Raw genomic sequence first — 19,844 nt, forward strand, 5'->3', positions numbered from 1 at the left:
AGGTAAATCATCATCAAAACATAAAAATTATACAAGGCGAAATAATGTCATACTAATTATGAAACAAGTCAAATTCATGAAATAGAGATACAATTCATAATTTCAAGTGTTAATGTCACAATTTTAATCTCATAATAATGACCGTGTACATGAAAAGTTATTGTTTCCTCATAATTATGATTTCACAAAATCTCATAATTTTGACTCAATAACGACTTGTGTTTCAACATAATTTGAGATAATAATAATTTAAAGTTTTTGTTAGGATTTTACCTTAAAATATTTTTTAATCTTTTTGATAGAGCATATACTTTTGACTTTCAACTTTTTATGTCATAATTATTACTTTTTATATCAATTTATATTTTCTGTCATTATGCCTTAGCATGTCATAATTAAATCTTAGCGTTTTACCTTTTTATATGACTGTGTGTGTCTCATAATTAGAATTTTTCCAAAACATGTTTTTTTCCCAATGTGGAAGAAATGTGCTTCCATGCCTAGCTAGGTTCAGAGAAACTCTTGTGTTTTTTGTTTATTGGTTTGCATGTAATCAAAGTTGATTTTTATAATGAGATTATTTTAAGAGCATTTTGTACGTGCAAACACATGCATTTTAGAAATACCTTATTCACAGGCATATTAGTCACCTAATTATGATTAATTTATTGCACAACTAAAAAATGCTTGTTAATAAGAGGTTACTGAAATGAAGTGAGATGTATTCAGCTGGTTGTGCAACTCAGTAACAGCTACTTAGGGGTGGGCAACCTTATGTAGTATAAAATAGCTTGTCTAATGCGGGAGCGTCATTTTAAACAGATTTATCAAGAACTATTCTCTTTTTGGGGGTACAGCTTTTTAAAAGGCACCTTTAAATTTGGTTCATTATCTAGAACACATTTTATGGAATGACTAATGCCCATTTGCTTTGACTGCTGTCGGTATAAATCAGAGCCAAGCGGCTGTATGTTTGATGGTGGAGTGTGAGTTATGTTCAGATGGCTTTGAGAATCCAACATTACTTTGATCTATAAGGTGCAGGTTTACTCATAGATCTGACTGCTATGATGGACTGATCTAGTCACTGATTGATTGAGCAGAAACTGACGACTGTTAGCGAAGCAGGAGGACAAACACCTGCTGACCCACATGCTGCTGTTTAACAGGCCTCAAGAGCAACCCAACTCTTTCATCCGACACTCGTCCGTATGGATGAGTACCAGCAGAACAGTCCCCACGATCCAATTCACAACACTTCAGTGAAAGCACAGCACACTAAATGCACAGCTTTGAACTTCAGATGAGCTTTGTGGGCTGACCTCTTGCCAGGATGCATGCGAACCTTTAGAGCCGTGTGCTCAGAGGAGGAATTCGGAAAACAAATGATTTCTAGTTGGAATGACGGTTTGATTACTTAATAGTGTTTTGCGTGATTTTTGTAATGAAGAAAATATTTTGCTACTACCACTACTTACAATCAGTTGAAATGCATTTATAGGTTAATTTTTGTTCTATGAATTTTGGCAGACAAAGTCCAGTCATTTCAATTGTAATCCATGCGATCCAGAATTTTACAGTCTGCTTGGTTTGAAAGGAACTTCTGTGTGAGCTAATTGCTACACTATTGACAAACAATTATTCTTTTTTGCCTACGATATTTCGCCAAAATTTTGCTAATGTGTCCATGTAAATTTAATTAATATCTCAAAATCATTGTTCCCGATGAATACAAGAACATATTTTTAAAAGATTGTGTTACCGTTTCAAGTAGAGTATATAACTTTTTGAATAAGTGTTCCTTGAATATATTTTTATACTGTATTTCTCAATACTGTTTCCAGTACTGGCTGAAATTCTGGATCCTTTGGAAATAAAAGAGAAAAAAATCTGTAAATATTACCATTTTGAATAGCATTGAAAGCCTGAAATCTACATTAAAATCAATAATAATAATAATGGTGATTCAACTTTTCATTTGCATTCCAGTTAAAATGCTTTGTGAATCAGTTCAACTGAATCTTTATAAAATAATCTCACACTCTGCAATCACATGCTGTGAATTAAACCAGTGAAAGGTCAGAGCCTTTCCGATCTACAGCTGAATGATGGGAAGAGTCTCTCTCGCTCTCTGAACAGATGCAAAAACCATTGAAAGAATCATTGTGTGTATAGCTAAACATATACATCTAAAATCTCTGAAGGGTGACAGAGAGAGATATCCAAACCTGAGCATCACAGAGGGTCTGGATTTAAGATCAACATATGTTTGACACGGAAATGACTCCCACTGCCGGATCCCAGCTGCACATCTGAAATCAGCCGAATTAGGAGCAAAGAGGGAATTTCTCAGAGCTATTTCAACTATCTGACCACATGGAAGCTGTTATAATGGAATCGCAGATATCAGAGATAGATGGCTTCCACAGAGAATCTGAAGAGATGGTGGGGAAGAGGATATCCCATCTTAACCTCTGAGTCACATACACACTATTCACTCAAACATTTGGTCAGAATTTGCTCCTCCTTACCTTGCAAGGATCAAGTATGTTGTTCTTGTTTTTTCTTTCTGAGCATACAAAGTCAAAATGTCTTACATTATATTTTCCATGCAACAAAAATGTATTTATTTTGTTTCACAGGAGAAAGTAAGCTGGATTTGTAATGACATTGTTGAGTATTTTTACCAATATCTTAGAGAGTAGGGTGGCTGATATAAGTGAAATCACACGCAAAAGAATTGCTGAAATTAAATTTATATTTATTTTATATAATATTTACTATATTATATAATTAAATTATACTTTCTACTTTAGAAATATGCAAAAAAAACAAACTCGATAAAAATAAATCTGTAAAATAAAGAGATTTGTTTAGATGGCAATGTCTTGATTCAGTAATCCTATTATACTATTTTTCTCAAATACAGAAACTGTAAAAAAAAAAATTCAATTACAATCAGTTATCTGATTTGCTTGTGCACACTGGATATCATTTTTTTTTTCAAATAAAGACAAGTTAGTGCTAATCTTACATACACAATGGATATGACATGAAGTTCTGCATAATAATTTATTATTCTGAACTTTTAAACAGAGTGAACTAATGAAGATGGAGAGCGGGACCTCTTTTTTCACATATAAGTGGTCACTGCACTATAAAAACATCCTGTAAATTTCAGAACTCAAAACTTTCTTGTTAGTCTAAAAACAGCTTATACTGAAGCCAATCTGCCAAAATGACAGCTTGTGGAATGTACAACTCTATGATGTAACAGTGTGGCTAAACACCACCTCCACAGAAGAAGATCAATGCCTGCTTCTACATCGCTGCCTATTTAGCCCCGCCCACCGATTCCCGCATGTAGTGTTTTACGAGAGAGGCGAACGCACAGGTCTATGCAGAAACCAAACGATAAAGATGCTCTAAAGACAACAACACGCTGTGCAGTGCCAAGTTGTGGAAAAAACTTCCTTCCTTCCTTCCTTCTGATCCCAATGTTAGGAAAGAGTGGATGTACTTTATTTTTAATGGCGTTCCAGACCATGTCAGTAATAACTCGGTCCTTTGTTCACTTCATTTTACCGCGGATTCGTTTACAAACAAGGCACAATTCCACGCGGGACTTTCAGAAAGAGTGAAAGTAAAAGATGATGTTGTGCTGACTATATTGGATCTGACAGTAATGCTGCAACACTCAAGTGTGAGTAACTGTTTTTATTACGTGATCACTATTGCTTTGTCTGTAAAACAGGCCGCAAGTTCCGTCGTTACCAATAGAGTTCAATGGAACTAACGACGATGGTTCTGGGAAACACACCCCTGATCGTTTGATATGAGTATTTATGTGTTTTTAACTTAAATCACAGCAGAGTCCATCTGTGAAGGATGTAGGCTGTCAAACATACACAACTGTTAGCCAATCATAGCAGTGGGCGTTTACTTCCCAGGCTTCAACTGATTTAGAAATGTGTACACCACTTTTAAGAAGAATAAAATAAAGACTACTTTCTATGTTTGTGTCTCACCTGCGCTACATAAGAGAGGTCAGATATGAGGGAGAAGCTGTCCACCTCCCCGCGGCCGATGTACGTCTGGAGGAGGATGTTTATCTTGCCGTAGCCGTTCTCCACTCCTCCGGATGCCGGCAGCTCACAGAAATTACACAACATCTCCAATTCCTCCAGCTCCTCGTCCCGAACCTGTGTGTGGTATACAGAAGCCATCAACTCACTAGTGTTCATTTTGTTAAAGAAAACGATGACAAAAAATATTCAACATGTCTTTTCCATGACTATGATTTTCCAGCGTTTTATTTTCTCTCTCAACCAATGGCACACATTCTATCTAAAAACTGAGGAAAAAGTGCAGATGATTTGAAAACATCGACTACAAGCTGGAATTTAGTGACCTCCACTGATATTCTACTCAAATGAAAGTGCAACAAAGTTTTCATTGACTAAAACTAGACTAAAATTCCCAGAAAATTAGTCAACTACAGCTTGACTAAACAAAAAAACAGGACAGGCTGGTTAAATAGACATTTGACACAAGACTAAGACTACATAAAAAAATAAATAAAACAGCTGACAAAATTAACACTACAACACACCACCAAAATACTCACTTTATTTACCCATTACTAAAAAATGAACCTATGGTCATCTGACGACTCACCTTGATCTGCTCAAATTCTTCAGCTTTTGAAACGATGCTCAGAATATCTGCTTCAGTCTTCTGTGCATTGAAAAGTTCATTGAATGTCTGTAGAATGTAAAGAAACGCACATGTTAAAATTGTCACATATGCATGTTTAAATTCCCGTCTAATCTGTTTTATTCACAGAATGACTGTCAGAGTCCAGAGCAACTCTGTAAGATTTGATAAGATTATCTATTGTTTTTAAAAGAAGTCTCTTCTGCTCACCAATGCTGAACTTATTTTATCAAAAGTACAGTAATATAGTAATTTTGTGACTATGCAATTTATTCCTGTGATCAAAGCTGCATTTTCAGCATCATTACTCCAGTCTTCAGTGTCACACGATCCTTCAGAATCAGTCTAATATGCTGATTTGGTGCTCAAGAAACATTTCCTATTATTATCAATGTCGAAAACAGTCGTGATGCTTTACATTTTTGTGAAAATCACAACAGTCGTTTTAGGATTCTTTGACAAACAGTTTGAAGAATATGTATTATTTATTTATTGAATTAAATAAATAACACATATTATATATATATATATATATATATATATATATATATATATATATATATATATATATATATATATAAACAAATAAGAAGAATAAATAAATCTTACAGACCTTAAACTTTTGAACGGTAGTTTAAATGTCATGACTAAAACTGTAATTTGTCTTTTTAAAACACCATGTAAATGTCTGATTGAAAATGTACTATACCAATCAGATTTCTTTGAGACCTAAACACTGCATGCAGCCAATGGATCTCCACAACTCTACATTCTGAGTTTTACATGCAGCATCTCTCACCTCAATGGTGTTGTACTTTATGTAGAAGTGGCTGGCTGTCCTGCCAAGGTCTGTGGATGCAAAATAACCAGTCCTCTCGTCAAAACGGATCATCCGTGCCTTATCCAGCTTCCTTCCGGACTCCACGACTAACTCCTTCCTGTAGAGCTCCAACAGCGGGTCCATCTAAATAACAGCTCAACATTAATTAACACTTCTCAAAATATTTCACAACAAAACATTTAGCTAAAATAAAGGAATTTACAATGAAAATAAAAATAAAACCTGAAAAACATCTAAATGGTGACAGTTTGATGTGAGATTAGATCACTGATAATATTAACAACAGATTATGAGAGCATGAGCACCTGATAGGCCTTGTGACTGATCCCGTAAACGAGTGGATTGGCTCTCATTCGCACGTACAGGTACGTGTAACTCAGCCACCGGACGGCTTCATCAACATTAGTGACCGTCCCTAGAGCGATCTGCACAAAACAACCAACCACAAAATCAGCAGGCATTGTATTTCACAGCACTTACATTAAACCAAATCCTAGTGGTTTCTGGAGGTGTGGTTTATGTTTGTATTGCTAACCATGTTATTGAGATCTTGTGTACTACATGATAACTGATATGACATGCATAAACACAGAAATACATGCTGAAAGGATTTATACATAGCCTTGAGCTGATGTTTAATGTCACTGCGCCATCTATTGGGCAAACTGATCATGAGTTCTGTTGAAATGGCCTTGTAGATGCTGCCATCATGTGGTGCAGTGAAGAACAGCCCATGCCATCTATCTCATTAATGAGTCCATTAAATCACTTCTTGATGAGTTTATTAAGCTCATTTTATCATTTTATAATAACATATAAAAATATTAAATATTAAAATATTAAACAGGAGTTTGCAAACAAAAACTAAAGTGAAACTACATGTTCAGTACAAAGAGAAACAGCCTGAATTTAAGTTTAGTGCTAACTTAACAATTTTTGGCTCTACTGTATGTAAAGGATGAAATGCAAATTGAAAGTTTAGAAATGTGCATTTTTTAAAAAAAATATTACTCTTTAGTTTGAATTTGTTTATTTTAATTTTGCCAGTTTTATTTATTTATTGCTAATTTTTGTGCTTGAGTCTAAATATATGTATTTGCCGTGACAACATTTCTATTATTCTTTTTTTTATTCTTTTTTAGTTTAAGTTTTGCTTTTGTATTGTATTTTATTTTAGCTTTATTGCTTTCAAGTTATAGATTTAGTTAAAAATAATAAGCCTATTCTTTTTACATTTCTTATCAAGAATATTCTTATACTAGTGTTATTTTGGTAACACTGATATACTATTATATTTATTAATATTTTGAACTAGATGTCATGTTTCTGTTTTTCTGTTGACTGTGTAGTTTTTGTCAGTTTTATTGTTTAAATTGTATTATTTTAATTTTGTTTTTAGTTTGTCTAGCTATTATAGCACCTCAACTTAAATTAAATGAAAATGAGCAAATAAATAACTTGAAAATTTGATATATATATTTGTGCTCTCAAACGATTAATCACATCCAAAATAAGAGATTTTGTTTACATAATATATGTGTGTGTACTGTCTTTATATGTACATAATTAATATATACAGTTCACACACATTTATTATGTAAGAAAAAAACTTTCATTTTGGATGATTAATCGCGATAAATCATTTGACAACACTAATATATATATATATATATGTATATGTGGTAATGGTAATAATCTTGTTAGTTCTCTACTAACTGTCTTAATATTTTAATTCAATTAAAATTAAAATCAATTAAATTGAAGTTGAGATTAAAACAGCAGATTTATGCCATAAGTCATCATAGATTCATATGTGGCACAATATGTAGAGTCTCACAACAGTAGTGTGTGGGGGTGTACCTCAGCGTTGAGGTTGTCGGCGAGACTCTGCTGGAACTGGCTCTCGATGGGGTTCTGCTGAGTCAGGAGCGTCAGGTAATGGCTCAGCTTTTCATGGGTCGTGATGATCGTTCCTTCACCGTACTTATCAAACTGTGGCCGTCCAGCGCGACCGAAGATCTGCATCACGTCCAGGATGCCCAGATCCACCAGCGCACCACGCTTGGCATCATAGATATTAGTGCCCTGATATCAGAGACACAGGACTCTAATTTAAAGCCCATTCTGAAGTTTCCAGCATTAATGTTTAATAAAACAGTGTTTCACAAGCCTGCAGCGATGTGCTCTGACCTTGATGATGACCGCGTGAGCGGGTAAGTTAACACCCCAGGCCAGCGTGGCGGTGCACACCAGAACCTTTGTGTATCCTCTGGAAAACATGTTCTCCATGAGCGTGCGGTCCTGCCGTAACATTCCGGCGTGATGGATACCAAACCCGTCAGGAAACATCTCCCTCAACTGCTTGTTTCTGGAGCGCTGCACCTGTGGCACACACACACCGGTCTGGAATGAGCAGGGAGCAACAAGGTGATTTTCTTCACCTGTGCACCACTAGACAGCACAAAAACCCACTGCAGCACTTTTCTTAACATCCGAGATTCACTATGCACAAGGAAATGTGCTAGATTCTTTATGTGACTGCAGGTAAGCAACGCAAAGATGATTCTACTAATTTGATCTAATAATTCATGTTTTTAAAGATGTTACAGATTGATATAGGAAATAGGAATTGATCAAATTATCAAATATATTTTGAGACAAAGATTTGTTAATTATTTTCAATTAATTTAATCAATGCTTTTTCAATAACTGTAGAATATGTAAAAGCTAAAGGCACAATAATTAGCTAACATGACAATAAATAGCTGGTTGAGACAACACAGATTCAGATGGTTACTATCGATGAGGTGTCCACACTGTCTCTCTCTGATTCCTGTACGGTACAAGAAAGAACAAAGAAATCTCCACATTTCCCATTTCCTTGATTTACATTAGAAACGCCTTCCAAAAAATGTCCAATATCTATAATGAAACATTACATAAAAACAACATAAAAATATTACATTATTCATATGATATATGTATTGTTATGGCTGTGAAGTCATATTCAATTATTATGGAATCTCCTGTAAATCTTTTTATTTTTTTTATTTTTAATTAACATTTTAATTACAAAATATTTATTAAGCAAAACACATTATTTATGAAAATGAACAGAAAATAGTACAAAGCTGAAGTGATTGTTTTAAGCATTAACTTATTATGCAAAATGTTATACTTTAGCTAAAGTATGTGTATAAATATTGGGTGCCTTTGCCATTTTTTTTTTTATCATTTATTTTCCCAATGTTCAATGAAAAAATAAAAATAATATATATATATATATATATTTATTTATTTATTTACTGCAATTATGCGCTATGGGAGCAGTGAAAAGTATGCCTTAAGCTTTGTTGTTGCCAAACTTCTCACATGTTTGGCACAAATACACTCTGAAACTCAAAGGTCCGCTACAACCTGTCAAAATAAAAGTTCGATTTAACATGAAATTATGACAAATATATTAGCATTGTTCAATGTACTTCAAAGTAATAATAACAACAATAATACTATTCTTTATAATAATTAATTTATTTAAACATTATTTTTAAGGAATATCATGTTTGTCCATGTTTTAACTTAGTATACCTCTGATGTGCAGAACTTTGCCAAAAATACAAGTTGTTAAATTTTAATTTGATAACATTTTAAAACATAAATATAAAAATGTTAAAGTGTGATATAGATATACATAAGGTGTATAGCTTTATTTTATAATTGTTTTTTATGTTTTTTTTTTTTTTTTTCAGAAGGGAGACTTTCAATAATTTCATTAAAATGGTTCCAAGTTTGTTGTAATAAAGGATTTGTTCACTCAAATAACTTGTTATTATTCTTTGAGATTGTTGTAAATAAGGCCTAAAAGTGATATATACTGTAAGTAATCCATTGGTAGGTTGAGTGCAACGTCAATCCAGGGCTGTGTCTGAAATCGGTGCTATTTCTCTTGGAGTAGGAAACTTTTTTGAATACGTAATTACTTTGAAACTGTTACTATATAGTATGAATGTACTGTACTACATTCAGACCATTACAATAAAGTGTCTGCAAATATTAGGCACACAGTCTACTAATACTCCAATGGCCTCTAGTTGACATGGATTTACTTACAGTTACCAGAAAGTGGCCTAAAGTGGATTACCAAAATAAAGTTTAACCTTCTTCTGAATCTCACCAGAAGTAGTACATTTTCTGTTATTACCAGAGGTGGGAATGTCTGGAATCACCCAGAACACACTATCAATAGTCTAGCAACTGCATAGCAAGAGCCTAGCAACCACCCAGAATATCCTAGCAACCATCTAGAACAGGCATCCTCAAATCTGGCCCACTCCTGCAGAGTTTAGCTCTAACCCTAATCAAACACACCTGAGCATGCTCATCAGAGTCTTCAAGATCATTAGAAAATCACAGGTAGGTGAGTTTGATCAGGGTTGGAGCTAAACTCTGCAGCAGATTGGCCCTCCACGGAAAGATTTGAGGAACCCTGGTCTAGAACATCTAACTATTTATGTTTCTTTTAAACAAGACTTTAAGACAAGCCAGCATAAATTTGTCTTTCAAACTTTTCAATCTAGTTATTACAGGTATTCTTAAATGCTTACAAACAATTCAAATACACAGATGACTTTCCTGCCCAGTGAACACTCATGAGATCAATAACACTTAACAAAAAACTCTTATTAGGATTCAGGAATTATATTTGCAGCTCAATGTCTATTACAGTATACAACATAAATTAAATTACAGATAATAATAATAATAATTCAGCAATGAACTTTTGGGAACAGATCATTTTCATTTTACTACTGTAAAGTAATCTTGCAGTAGACGAAAAACACTAGAAAAGTTCAAATACCAAAGAATTGTATATGAACTTGGTATGCACCTCAATACAGTACAATAAAAAAAAAAAGTAAATTCAGCATCCTCTGCACATTTGGTCAAATTTCAATACAGTGTACAGTACTATAGCAGTTTCCTGGTCTCCTGACACAAGACTATATCTCTAGGCAGTCATTTCTCAGTTCTGCAAGCATGCAGTACACAAAAAATGGTTCCAAATAAAATTTGACAGTCACACGTTTGAAGGTGTATAACATGTGCTACAGTTTACAGTTTTCTGGACATATAGAAGAGTGAAATTTCCATCACGTACTGGTACTGTACTGTAATTATACTGAATGTGTAAGTATAAAACCCATGTGTATTATTCGTTCAGCTCTCTCCTCTCTCCGTTGTTAGGATGCAGAGATTCTGATTGGTGTCATCAGTTTTGCTGCCTAATGTTTAACTTACTTATTGTTAAACTTTTTGAGAAATGTGTTTTGAGAACAGAATGAATGGTTTGGCAAAATGGACCAACTAAAATCAGTTATATTATGTTAACAATCGAGAAAACAGCAATACAAGATTCTTACCTAACTCTGCTATTAGTTTTCGTGATCGGCATCTTCTTATTGATTTCATGCTATTGTTTCGTCCGATATGGCAGAAAGGCCTCTATATCCATGATGAAAGTGGAGCGAGCAGTCGGAGAATCGGATCACCAAACAATTACGGGATGAATCTCATACATATCCGGACGGGATTAGATTTCTCAGAGGACTTCTGAATAAACTGAGAAGCAGTATTTGAATCACGAACAAATGCAAAGACAATTTGCTAGTGAATGGGCTGCACTTTGTCTTTTTGACTCATTAGAGTCATTTGTTAATGAAGCCGACTACATCGTGCACAGTTTTGTTTTTTCTGCCATTATTTTCCGTTACGCTGTCATCGCCGCGGCTGAAAAGTAGCACATGAAACACTGCTTACATTTATATTTTATTCTGTGATAATTCTGGGGTGGCACAGCTTTTTCTTAGGGTGGCAGTGCTAACTGTTTTATGCCTGCTATGTAGTAGGGAAGTATGTGCTTTCAAACGCAGCCATGGGCTCACTCAATGTAACGAGTGTGAGGCGGGACTTTCTGTTTCTCCACAATGCCAGACAGTGTGACTGAGAGTGTTTTTTGCAATTCCATTTGGCAGAAATGACAAACTACTTTAAAACTAAAATCTAATGGTAAAATGAAAGCATGCAGAAAGATTTGCAGTGGCCTCGGAGCGCTGTGATTGAGATGTGTGTGGTGTTGACTGCCGATGAGGGTCGTGACCTGCACTGGCAGTAACGTCCTCGCCATCAGACGCTTTGATCTCACTCTGCCTGAGTCTAAATGGAGGTCAACAGCAACAAGGCCTCAGTGCCGCTGAGAACAGCCCATTACAGACACGTCTGTCCCTCTCCAACCCACACAGAATACCAACTACACCAAAATCTGTCTTACTGCAGTCTGTCCTCAATACAAACACTGTGTGGAAACATGGTATCAGATGATAATTCCATGGTGCTTTGATATACTGTATGGTGCTGAGTGAATGCCATATTCATTTACCACAATATTTAGACTGTACCCAAAGAATATCATGGTATTAGGATCATTTGAATATTAATTTAGTTTCACTGACCTTATATTAGCATTCTAATTAATGTTAAGAAAAAAAATACAGATAGACTGTCTCCAATAAAATTATGGACCAAATATTTTGGACAGCACTTTTGATTTTGAAACTTTTAAATAGCCAAAAATATTCAAAACCGAAAATGAATTTTTGTTTTCATCTGAAACAGTTCTGGAGTGCTAAAATCATTGACTGAAACAGTGATGGATGGCATGTGTCAGTGTCAATTTCATACACACAATGTGGATAAAATACAGGTAATAAACATGTCAGTTGCATGTAGACTGGGGCTGCGCTGATAATATCGATTTCTCATTTTTAACGGATCTTAATTTTGACAAACGGAGATCTTATAATCAATGCTGTTTTTACTTTATACAGAGCACCTTCAACCATGGAAAGATATTCATAAAACACCTTGTAAACATGTATGTCGCTCAACATTACATTTACCTCAGGGGAGGCAAATGTATATAAATGTATATTGATGAATTCATCATATCACATTTCCATTATATTTTTGTTTTCATTATTAAATGTTTTAATACATCTCTTATGAAAAAAAAGTTATTACGGCAACCTGGAGTAGAAACTTAATGATCAGAATCAAAATCAGAAAGAGCTTTATTGCCAAGTATGCTTGTGCATACAAGGAATTTGTTTTAGTGACATAAGCTTCCAGTTCCAGACAACAACGACACATAGACAATAAAAATAAGATGAGAATAACAAATACACATATGTAAATATAAATAGACAAACACTGAAAAGTAAATAAATTGTATGTACAGTTGTGCTATAGATGACAGAATGGAATAGAATAGAAAGAGATGCAGGGATGTGCAAGGATGGAGGTGGTAACAAATAAATATAAAGTTATTGCATATTTTTATTGCATAATGTGGGGAATATTTAACTGTTCATAAGGTGGATTGCCCGGGGGAAGAAACTGTTCTTGTGCCTGGCTGTCCTGGTATTTGGAGGCTCTGTAGCGCCAGCCAGATGGCAAAATTTCAAAAAGGGGATGCAGTGTTTCCCACAGGATTTTGTGAGACTTGTGGCGGCAGGTGACGTCGCATATTCATTTGCATATTTATGACGTCATTGCGTCAAGTTTGCATTCAGATGAGTTTTGGCACTTCAGATCTGTTCTACTCTATGAACTGTCACATACTGTAATACAACTGAATGCCCAGTAAAGCTGTTCGCGTTATATTTTCTGTTGTCATACATAAAACAATTATAAATAGTGACTAAACACGACCAATTAATACTACATGTTAACCATGAATCACTCTCACTATACTCCTTAAATCCTGATTTATAATCGCGACTCATTCAGGTCATCCGCAAGTTGTTGATTCACCTCAGTGCTGGGGGATGGTGTCTTGTAGTTGGTGATGGCTTTCAGACCTTTCCACACTGAAGCTGAGTCATTGGAAGTGAAATGATCTCCCAACTTTTTAGCGTAGGTCCTTTTAGCCACTCTAATCTCCTTATTCAGTGCGTTCCTGGTCTGATTGTACAACACTCTGTCCCCATTTCTGTAGGCATCGTCTTTGGCCTGACGAAGATGTCTGAGTTTTGCTGTAAACCATGGCTTATCATTGTTGAATGTTAAATAAGTCCTGGTAGGAATGCATATATCCTCCCAGAAACTAATATAGGATGTTACAGTCTCTGTGAGCTTGTCCAGATTGGTGGTAGCAGCTTCAAAAACGCTCCAATCAATGCAGTCGAAACAGGCATGTAAAACCCATTCTGTTTCGTTGGTCCATCTCTTTACAATCTTTAATACAGGTTTAGCAGAATTAAGTTTTTGCCTGTAGGTTGGTATAAGATGAACCAGGCAGTGGTCAGAGAGCCCCAAAGCTGCCCGTGGGACAGAGTGATATGCATCTTTTATTTCCGTGTAACAGTGATCCAATATATTACTGTCTCTGGTGGGACATGTGATGTGCTGTTTGTATTTTGGCAGTTCACGGGAGAGATTAAAACAGAGTTCAGGTGTTGTTGTTCTGTGTCTGTAAACTGATCAGCGAGTTTCTTTAAAGCTGCGCGTACGTACGCTTGCAGTGGAATGTAAACACTCACGAGAATGAACGAGTGAAACTCCCGAGTAGAAAGGCTTACACTTAATGAAAAGCGCTTCTAGATCTGAAAAGCACATCATCTTTAACACTGTTACATCTGTACACTACCTCTCATTGATGCAAAAGCATGTCCCGCTGCCACGCGATTTCGCCGTTGATTCTGCGCCGCGATCCGCTCTGAACAGCTGAAAGCCCGGCAGACTTAAGGCACTGTCCGGAATGGCGTCGTTCAGCCAGGTTTCAGTGAAACACAGAGCAGCAGAGTGTGAGAAATCCTTATTTGTCCGGGAGAGCAGAAGAAGTTCGTCTGTTTTGTTGGGTAGAGAGCAGAGATTCGCCAGATGGATGCTAGGCAACGCCGTTCTAAATCCGCGCTGTCTGAGCTTCACGAGCGCACTGGCTCGCTTCCCGTCTGCGCGACCTGAAGCGTCTGAACAGCGCCGGTGCTCCCCCGACTACTATGTTCAGCAAAACGTCCGAATAATTGTGCTAATAATAATTTTGTGGTGTGTTCTGCCAAATGTTCAGAAACTGATCGTGTTTGAAAAACAAAAAAATACGAAAAACTAACAAAAACACTAAAACAACAGGAGAGCGAAGCACCATCTTGTTTCCATATATTAATTATTATAATAATTATATCATTAAGTTGATATAAAACTGCCTTATGTTCAGTAAAAATGTTTATATGCAACTCTGTTTTATTTGAGTGTTGATTATTAAATAAATGTGGTTAATTAATTGATCATTAAATAAACTTTACTTTTGGTTTCGGGTTTCCATTGAATGAAAATTGCAATTTTGGTTTTGGTAAAAAAACAAACAAACAAACAAAAAAAAAACACGTTTTGGTGAATCACTAATTTTGATTTGTAACACACAAAAGGGCTTTTTATGCTGCAGTTTTTAAACTACACCAGTGGTTCTCAAACTTTTTATACCGAGTACCACCTCAGAAAATATTTGGCTTTCCAAGTACCACCATAATGACCAACATTGAAATACAGTAGCGTAGTAGGCCTAAATATTCAGCTACAGCTCTGCAGAGTTCAAAAACGTGCCAGTTTTATTCCTTATAAGAATATTTATTGTTGTCAGCCACAAACAGGTAAATAAAAATCTTAGATAATGATTAAATAAAAATTAGTTGTACCTAAAAGTTTAATAAAAACTGTACTGTACTTAAATGTAAGAAAAAAAAAAAAAAAAAAACTTTACTCAAATAAAAATTGTATGAAAATGTATTGTGCTTTAACATTAATTTATATTTAATTTACTGATTCCTCTGCGTACCACTAGAGGGAGCCAGAGTACCACACTTTGAGAACCACTGCACTACACTATAGTTTTTTTTAAACCCGGGTAAAAGTGAACAAGGTTTTACACGTGTAATTTAGAAAGTGGTGTTAGCACTGCTTTTTACCCAGGGTTATGAAAGCCTATTTTGGAGCTTTTTTGGTGCTTTCACATGCTGCATTCATCCAGTCAATGACACCACAAATATACAAATAAGACTGTTAACCCAGGAAGGTACAGTGTAAAATGTCAGCTACAGTGTAAAATGTCAGCTAATGAATACACAGGGTTAATTGTTAACCTCGGGTATATTGTGGGCAATGTGAAACATGAAGGAAGATAACCCAATATTCTGTTTACCCGGCATTTAGAATGACCCAGCGTTAACTATTTTGAGTGTGAAAAGCCCTAAAGAGGTTATCTGGTGTTACTGAATGCCTGCTTCTGATTGGGTAACGGCCAATCATGTTTAAGCATTCTGGAGTGGAACAGAATGCAATTTTAGAGGGCACGTTCGCGCTGTTAATGTGTGTTATTCTCTTCTTCATATGTCTGGTGATCAATATGCTGACTGACAGAATATAAAAGTCCTTTATGATGCCGTTCACCGCATTTCCTCATCAAGCTGCTTCCATCTGTTACATAATGACAGGTGTAAAAAATATCATCCTGTCTTATTGAGATAAATGTCTCATTGCTTACCACTGATCATTACACTGCTTTAATGAATTGCCCCTTCATAAGAAATTCAGCTCCAAAAAAGCTCTTCTGCTATTTCTGCTCTTCTCTAGGTCAATTTGGGGCTCCAATCAGCTGGTCTCTGTGGATCCGTGGATTCTATCAGAGCTATAATGAGAGCGCTGCTCTCTGTTTTAATGTGGCCTGTGGCACAGCAGCAGTGTTCAGAGGACAAAGACAGGAGTAGTAACTGAACATCATCTTTTCTGAATTCAAATGCAGGTCCCTATATGAAGTCTAAAGTGCTAAATTACACATTCTAATGTGAGATTCGAAGCGATTATGTCATTTTGTGTAATTGTCATATTATGTCATATGCAATTTCATAACATCACCAGCGCACACTGTGGGCTCTTTACCAGCATGAGGCCATTTGAAATGTGTGAATTTGACAGTGTCTGAACATGTGAGAGCTGTTTGCCCATGTAAAACTGGATGGTTGCAAAGACATCAGAATCAGATCAGAAAGGTCAGCTGAGTGTTTTTTTTTAGTTTTTTTTTTAGATCGCTATTTGGTTGCTAGGATGTTCTGGATGGTTGCTAAGGCAATTTAATGAACTGCCCCTGTGGCAAGCTTTATTTGTGCACTTGAGCACTGATAGGCTATAGGCAATTAAAACACATTATTATGAATTATATGGTAATATAAACATGTGATTAGTCAACTAATCGCTTAAAATGAACGACTATTAGTCGACCAGAAAAAACTTTAGTCGAGGGCAGCCCTAAAAAATAAATAATATGAAATTGTAAAAAAAATAAAAATAAGTGTCACATGTCAGATTTTCTAGGAAACTGCATGCATGCGTCAGTGTGTGTTTATACGTGTTTAGCTTGTGACTACAATTAGAGGGGGCAGCTATGTAGATGTTGAAGAATTCAGCCAGCTAGTACTGATCATGGATCATTCCAAACAGCAACCTTCACTGACCTTTGGAGAATCACTAGACACACGCACAAACTTAAACTTGAAACTTTGCTTGTCCCTTCAAAAACAACCTTGAAGGGACAAGCAAGTAGGGAAAGCAACAGAGCCTGTTGTAAAACAAGAATCAATATCAGCATGGCTTTCTAAAGGTGGCAACAGCTCCAAGATCTGAAGAGATTTAAGACTGACCCAAAGATGACTTTTTTTCTTGTTGGACAAGTAAGATATTTCAGAGGGTTGAAATTCAGAGCGTTGCTGAAACACAACTGATGTAAACAAAGCAATGTTCTTCCACAAATAGCTTGCAAAAAAAAAAAATAAATAATAATAATATATATATATATATAAAATTAGTTAATCAACTACTGCATTTACTGATGATAAATTGTACCTTATTGTAAAACATGACCAAAATCTCAATGCCAAAAAAGATAAAGAAGCTGGATGAACATAAACCTGAATGAATGAATCTGTTAGGTTTCCCCCTGATTCCATAAGAGAATGCTGAGAAAATGGATCTGGATTTTACAAATACATGGTTTGTTCACAGGGTGTCTACAGATATGAACAAGTTAGATTTAAGACTTTAAGACCTTTTTAATACCACCATATGTAAAATTTAAGACCAAACCTGTGAAGGAAATACACATTATATTACATACGTAAATGTAATATTTAATGTGTTTTTAAATTTAAAAACAAATCAAAATATCATCGCATCAGTTTTCTACTCAGCATTTACATATTTAAATCTGCATGTTTTTAATATTTAACCCAGGTTATTTACCTCCATAAAGTCCAATATTTTTTAACCTTATTAAATGTATGCGTCATCTTTCATGTCAAATTCTTACAACTGATGAAGAAATTTAATGTACACTACAGCTGTTAGCAATCAAATGAAATAATTTGCACTACAAATTTACAACCGCAATAAATAATGTTATGAGATTAATGTTTTAAATACATTTTTTTGAATATACAAATAAGAAATGTTGGTGGAAAAATGCATACTTTTTAACTAAACCACCAGTAGGTGGCGGTAAGTCACTTATTCATTCAAACGATTCATTCGAAACACTGAATCATTCAGGAACAAACATGCCAGTGCTGCTTGGAGAATGTGCAATACTTACGATCTTTGTTTGGAACTATTTACGTTGGTGAAATAGAACAAAACAGTCAATATTCTGTCTAAAATGTAAGTAACTACTTAACTACTTGTTTCTTGAGCCAAAATCAATGTAACATTTACAATCATGAAATTTTTTAGCAAAATAGTCCCCTTGTCATGGTATGTTATCATCATCATCATGTTATAAATAAACTAAACATTTTGAATTGTTACCTCAGTATGTTTGTTCTGTGAGTTTCTTTATGTTTGCCGTTATGCTCATTTGATTTGATTTCTCCATATAAGTCTCTCACAGAGACAGGCAGCATGAGCCTCAACAGCGCAACATTGATACCAGAAATACACTGTCCATTATCAATCGCTGTTTACGCTGACTGTAATAAAATGTCTCTTAAGTTTTAATCAAACTACTTGTCCCATCGGGCAAGTAAAATTCTCGAGCAATTTTTCAGTAAACTTGCATTAACCCATTTAAAGCAGCTCGGAGGCTTGTCAGCGAGCTGGTGGTATTTGACCTGCATTCTGCTACCGCAACTCTCTTTGATGACGCAGTAACTACAGCGCGCGGGGAGCGGGAGGTGGGGGGTCTTCCGTCTGTCCAATAATTGTAAACAGTCCCTGGGTCCGTCAGACTGGTGAAACTTTTGTGGTAATGAGACCGAAGATATTTAAGACCCACTGAATCTGAATTTAATACATTTTAAGGACCCGCGGCCACCCTGTGTTCAGCTCAAGCGCAATAAGCCCAGAATGCAAAGCAGCTCTGTTTTAGTTTCTCTAAACGTATCACACATTTCCTATACTTAACAGCAGCAGAAAACACATCATCTCAGAAAATAAGTAATCACAATAAATAAAAACGTAAACAAGAGAAATACCCAATGAAACGCATGCAAGAGTGTGTTTGAGATGGAGAGGAGCGGCATACGTTCTCCAGGGCAGCGCGAGGCTCACAGGAGGCTCTAATTGAAACGCTAAGGTTTGCTTTGAGGTGTCAGAGAGTATTAATGCTGCGCTCTCTGAGCGTAAGTTAAAGTGAGGCTGGGGCAGGCGCTCACGTTCGGAGGTTGGATTCAAGATGGCAGTGCATCGGCTCTCTGATCAAGGCTGATTAAGGGCCGCTGAAGAGAGATTATTTCCCTGCACGCTAAGCAGAAGCCGGGGCTGCCTTCCACCGGCCGTGGCAGACAGCGCTGATTAGCCATTACGCTGCCTTAACACAAGCAGACAGTAGCCATACCGCACGGAGACACGGCACGCACCTCTGGGGTGATATAGATACTGAGACGTGACGAGATCTGAGCGAGCAGCCTGTGGCCATCGCAAACACAATGACCTCTGCTTCTCAAATGATGCTCAGAATCTGTATATAAAAAATAAATTAATTAATTTAAAACAGTCTATGAGCATTGCCTAAATTAGAACTTGACACATACCGAGTCTTAATATGTCCACTCTGACAGGGACATTTATAGGGCATGTGACCGGACTCAAATCCTTTTTTTTTCACAATCTCTTTCATTCCCGTTGACACATGGTAATTTTCTTAGCTTTAGCAATATCCATTCCACCACATCTCTGTATTCCAAAATGC

At 35.9% G+C, this 19,844-nt stretch overlaps 1 protein-coding gene across 2 annotated transcripts in view; it reads right to left on the bottom strand.

The window, feature by feature from the left end:
• Window positions 1-19,844, bottom strand: part of ascc3 (activating signal cointegrator 1 complex subunit 3) — a 236,095-nt gene that overhangs the window by 46,165 nt on the left and 170,086 nt on the right. For both annotated transcript variants that reach the window (XM_058745784.1, XM_058745783.1), the window contains exons 15-20: window positions 7,748-7,939; window positions 7,418-7,642; window positions 5,863-5,982; window positions 5,516-5,680; window positions 4,678-4,764; window positions 4,029-4,202 (exon numbers count right to left, since the gene is read on the bottom strand). In XM_058745784.1, coding sequence (XP_058601767.1) covers window positions 4,029-4,202; window positions 4,678-4,764; window positions 5,516-5,680; window positions 5,863-5,982; window positions 7,418-7,642; window positions 7,748-7,939 — 963 coding nt within the window. The remainder of the gene's footprint in view (window positions 1-4,028; window positions 4,203-4,677; window positions 4,765-5,515; window positions 5,681-5,862; window positions 5,983-7,417; window positions 7,643-7,747; window positions 7,940-19,844) is intronic.

Source organism: Onychostoma macrolepis, chromosome 16 (assembly GCF_012432095.1).
Source record: "Onychostoma macrolepis isolate SWU-2019 chromosome 16, ASM1243209v1, whole genome shotgun sequence".
Taxonomy (NCBI): domain Eukaryota; kingdom Metazoa; phylum Chordata; class Actinopteri; order Cypriniformes; family Cyprinidae; genus Onychostoma; species Onychostoma macrolepis.